The 5,253-nt window shown below is 34.2% G+C and overlaps 1 protein-coding gene across 1 annotated transcript; it reads right to left on the bottom strand.

Moving 5' to 3' along the window:
* On the bottom strand, nt 1-645 carry LOC108830522 (uncharacterized protein At4g02000-like). Its single transcript, XM_018604116.1, has one exon. It carries the CDS (start codon nt 643-645, stop codon nt 1-3), a length of 645 nt encoding a protein of 214 aa, XP_018459618.1.
* Between the last annotated feature and the right edge of the window lie 4,608 nt (nt 646-5,253).

Raw genomic sequence — 5,253 nt, 5'->3', positions numbered from 1 at the left:
TCAGTTTTCCTTTTCATGAAGGAGAGAGTGACACTGGAAGCAGTGCTTCTCGAGTTTGACATACTCAAATTCGACCTCTGTGACTTCCCCTGTTGGCAGCAAGATGTCTCTGCTCATCTCTAAAGGTTGTAGTCCGTTGGCATCCATCCTCAAACGTGCTTCATCAGGAATACGTACAGGGCAGTTACCCAATGCATCCCCAATACTGTCGATAGTCTTCTCATTCCAAAAGTGAAGAGGAATTCCGTGAATATTGACCCAAAAGCTGATGGTAGAAGGAAAAAGAGCAGAGACTACAGGTTCCCATCTCTGTATTAGCAGCATCCACTTCTTGTAATGATAGGGTCCTTTGCGGAGAACCGTTAACAAGTCATCTTCAGAGACAAACTTGAACTGGAATCTATCTGTTCCAAGGGCTCTCCCTGTGACCCGTCCTTCAAGGTTCCAAACTTGAGGGAGGAAATCCACTACAGCTCGTGGGCGTTGTACCTGAGGATTGGTTACACGGCCAATCACCGTTAGAAAGTTAGCTGCGATGAGGTCTTCATTATTACTTTCTGGGATTCGAACAGGGGAGCGTTTCGTCGGGGTCCGAGATTCTGCGACCCATTTCTCTTTCTCTCTTCGCGAGTAGTGGCGAGACATAGTTCCACAGATGTGGTTAGTAGCAGACCCAAAGTTGTAGAGGAGTCCCTTATATACCTTACTGTCAAGGAAACTTCAGGACTGCACACAGCAGTAAATTCTTCACACCTAATCTTGAGGTAGTTCAGTGAACAAGCAGTAAATGACACTGAGAGAGAGAAGAGCAACTCCTTAGTTAATGCTATCGGTGGAAGAAGATGGAACGGCGTCTATCGTGGAGAGAGGGTGCTGGCGAGAGAGATTGACGGTAACAGAAGTCATCTCCGAGCAGGAATCCGACGGCAGGCGAGCAGAAGCGGTCCCTCCGACCCGGGTCGGGGGAAGAACCCGGCGGGTAAGAGTACAGATCGCGTAAGTGACCAGAGGTTAAACCCAAACCGGGTATAAAATTCAAAAAGAGACAAATCGATGTAGTGGTTTTTAGCCAAAACAGGAAAATACCGGGTGGTAAACGAAAACCGTGGGTACGTAGACTTTTGGTTATTAACCGGTCTCGACCTTAGTGCCTGGGAGAGAAGTTTCGCGTAATATAATCAGTAGACAGACGTTTGTTTATAAATAGCCGATTGTTTATGAGACCTTATTATAGTTATTAAATTATATTTCTGAAGAAAAAAAATCGATCATTCTTTTCCAGTACACATTCATGGACTAACTTTAAATACACGACTTAAATGATACACTGTAGGTTCAATGTCGTATTCTTTGGATAGAATTAATCCAATCCCAGATTTCTTAATCATGTAAAATAAGAAGATAGAAGGAAAAGAAAACACAAAAGTTAGATATTGATGATGCTAATAATATTAGACAATATGTGTGGGAAAAATGATGTAGTTGGTGAAAAGTGAAAACCTTCCTATGTCTTCCACATAATCATTTCATCATTGGAACCTGGAAGCATATATTTGTGGGACAAACTTTTTAAAATCATTGATATTTATTTGCATCTGTAGTCGCGATGAACATTACGAATATCCACATTAATTACATTTTCTTAAAGTTATTAGAATTTGATGTAAGAAAGAAAGAAGGCGGCACACTTTGCTTTAGAGGTCGAAAATAATTGGCTACGGTTCTATATAGCTACATTTATATCTTTATTTTAGTTTAGTTATTTGCTTAGAGGAGGCGATAGGACTTCGCATGTTTTCGTCACTGTTACCATAGGAATAAGTGTAGTATATTTGTATTCTGATTGGATTATGGATATCCGAAGTCGTATTTCGCTTGTCTTCTTTTAGTCTGCGGTAGTGCCTATTTTTTTATTTTTATTTAATGAAAAAGAACCTTAGATTTGAGATGTATAAATAGCATCACCTGACCTTTTTAGTGTGATATTCACTGAGAAAAATCATTGAATTATTGTGAATTTAATATAAATAACCTTCTGATTAACTCAACAGATTATTAAGATATTGTACCAAAGGTTTTAGTAGTGAGTGATCACTTCGTATATGTATTGTGCAGCAGATCTGAGATTTTGGGAGTTTGAAACATTTTTTAAGAATTTTTTAAAAATAATGGGCTATTGATCAAAAATAATAATAATAATAATAATGGGCTAAAGGTAATGTTTATGGGTATATTCCTATGTAAAATTTCCCTTAAAATTTTTAGAAATCAAGACCAATATTTTATTAGCTGTGCCTGTGCCCACATCCGGCAATGTTTAAACTGATGAGTTATGTATGTATTTGTTCATTGGTCAATCCAGCAATCATCAAAAACTATATCTATTTTGATTTAATTTATCAGTCCTACTATATGTGCCAAGGGGATCTATTATTTCTCTACGTTTTTATTTTTATTTGTAATGCATATCTGGAAGCTAAAATGTTCTTCAAAATTAAAGCATTTTGTTTGGCAAATAATCTGAGGGTCTTTACATGTTACAAAGATTCTAAGATCACATGGTACAATGTGATGTCTAATGTTCGAATGTTCATATATCCGCTTCAAACGTGGTTCCTACCGAGGATTCATCTAATTATAGAGTTTTTCCAACGGTCTCAGTGTTCTCGAACATGGATTTTTTTCTAAGACTTCCAAGAGATCATGATTTTAACAATTTTATGATATATTTGGAAGAATATAGATAACATAATTTAGAAAAGAAGACAGAAATAGAGATCCAAATAAGATTTTAGTATTAGGAAGAAAAAAATAAGAAGGTAAAATTTAGACAATAGCATAAATCATGGAATTATATATTCTGGAGGAGAACTGTTCGACACCAAAAAAAAACCCCAATCCTCAGAAAACACAAGATGCTGTTTCATTGATAGAACTTGGAAAGAATACGACCAATTTTCAGGTCAAGGTTATTGAAATGCAGTAAGTCAACTTATGAAGACCATGAATAGAGTCCATGTTGACAAAAAAGAAATCAATCCACTGTTACGTAAATTGGAAATTAGTGTTTTTAGCTAAGTTAATTTGTTATCTTTTAATCATACCACCATATATTAAAAGAATTACGACGCTTCTACTATACGGCTAAGTATGTTAACCAATAGAAATCTAAGACTAAGTGACGTAGAATGCGATTCCCAATAGATTATATGATTGATCTTTGGGAACACAAACAATACTGATATACATATATACTCCTTCCACGCCCCAAATATTGGAATTGCATTGAGTTTATGGAATCTTTAATTTTTAATTGATGTACCTAATTTAGGTTCTTGATTAAGAACAACCATAGGTACCAAATACGTTCTGAGTTTTGATGTAATTTAGGTTCTTAATAGACGCGTGATGAACCTCCTAATTACAGCTAAAATTTGTGATCTATATAATCTTTGGAGTGTATCCCTTTGTAAACCCGAAACCTAAAAAACGCAAAGGGCATTTTCAATTAAACTTTTTAAATTTGAAGTATCGATTTAGTTAAGAGAAATTGCCAAAAATACCATTTTCATAGTACCACTTTTCATGTTTACACTAACCACTTTTACCACTACTTTTAATGAAGGGTCTAGATTTAAAGGTTTAAGATTTAGGGTTTAGATTTGATGTTTTAGGGTTTAAGGTATATAGTTTAGGGTTTAGAGTTTAAGATTTAGGGTTTAGAGTTAAGGATTTAGGGTTTATAGTTTAGACTTTAGGGTTTAGGGTTTAGGATATTGAATTTAGGGTATATAGTTTAGGATTTAGGGTTTAGAGTTGAAGATTTTGGGTTTAGGGTTTAGAATTGGAGGTTTAGGAATTAGAATTTGGGATTAGAATTTTGAAAAACATATAAAAACAAAGATATAAGAGTCTTTACCATTTTAATAAATAAGGTATTATTGAAAATGTGTCTTTAGTGGTGGTAAAGATGAATAATGGTACCTTGAAAGTGGTATTTTTGAAAATTCCCCTTTAGTTAACTCCTCTTTAACTTTCTTTTAGTTGCTTAATGCGTAATTCATTACCTCCGCACTTACGATAATCATGGCCCCATTTATTTAATCACCCCAAAAGTCCATTCCCTGTATTCTGAGCTTCTTTGAAAATATTCCATTAGGCATACGAGATAATCTATATTAGTATTATATAAAAACATGGTTTATCTAAACATTTTTAACATCGACAAATATGGATCGACGAGTTTCATGCTTTTTCCAACGTCTGTAGGCTCAATCTACGGTATACAAGTCAACTTCAATGATTAATATACCTGTACAAACAAAACTTGAATAAACCTTGTCTTTTCTGTTGATGAATCTAATTGATTCATTTGTGATCAATCTACAGAAAGCACGAGATTACAACATTTCTATATCTAACTGAATAGTGTTACTACAAATATGTGACAAAATAAAAAGGTGTTGCAACAAACAAAAATTTAGGAGCATATTTAGAGTTGTTTAACTGCTATTTCTAGGGATTATGCATAGACCATCTCTAATGTATTTTGCTATTTTCACTTCTAAAATAGATGAACTTTATAACAGAAATGAGATATGCTCTAATGTATTTTTAAAAATAAAATATTTTTTCCTCCATAAATAAAGAAAAAAATAGAGGTGGTTTGAGTAATTTGACTTTCACATGTTATTATAGAAGTGAAAATAGCAATGAGTTGGAAATACTCTTAGTTTCAAACTTTTATAGTTGCTTTTTTGGTGACTCTCTTTATCGTCTCTCTTCCTTTTATATAGGAAATGTCTTGTGTTTTTCATGTGTGTGCTCGTTCACTCGAGCTAGTCGACGAAACCAAACACTGTCCCATCCTTACCATTGATACAACTACAAGTATGTAATCGACTGATATGGTTATATAGCATATGAATTTGGTTATATTTTGTTTTATTTCCTTTTGTTAATAGTTGAACTACCAGTTAAAAATACATATGATAGCTAAGTCGTTTGTTTTTAATTGTTTTATAATCGTAGGGTATTGAGGCAAATCCTAAATTAATCCTTGGAGCATGTAGAGCGACGGACATTTTTTAGACGGTTATAGTATATTCATTAATGCGAGATTATGAGATATTGAATGATATGTGTGCATTGTAAAGTCGTATTTAGTGGAAACATACATAACCCTACATTGGGGTCATAACTTCGATTCAATTTGTCACTGAATCAAAAGCAACAAAAATTTGGATTTTGTGG

The sequence above is a fragment of the Raphanus sativus genome, chromosome 1 (genome assembly GCF_000801105.2).
Source record: "Raphanus sativus cultivar WK10039 chromosome 1, ASM80110v3, whole genome shotgun sequence".
Taxonomy (NCBI): domain Eukaryota; kingdom Viridiplantae; phylum Streptophyta; class Magnoliopsida; order Brassicales; family Brassicaceae; genus Raphanus; species Raphanus sativus.
The sequence above is the reverse complement of the archived record's forward strand: the minus strand, read 5'-3'. Positions and strand labels throughout refer to the sequence as shown.

What these genes read in the sequence shown, in the direction of transcription:
- LOC108830522 (XM_018604116.1), bottom strand. Translation starts at nt 645, where the DNA reads ATGTCTCGCCACTACTCGCGAAGAGAGAAAGAGAAATGGGTCGCAGAA.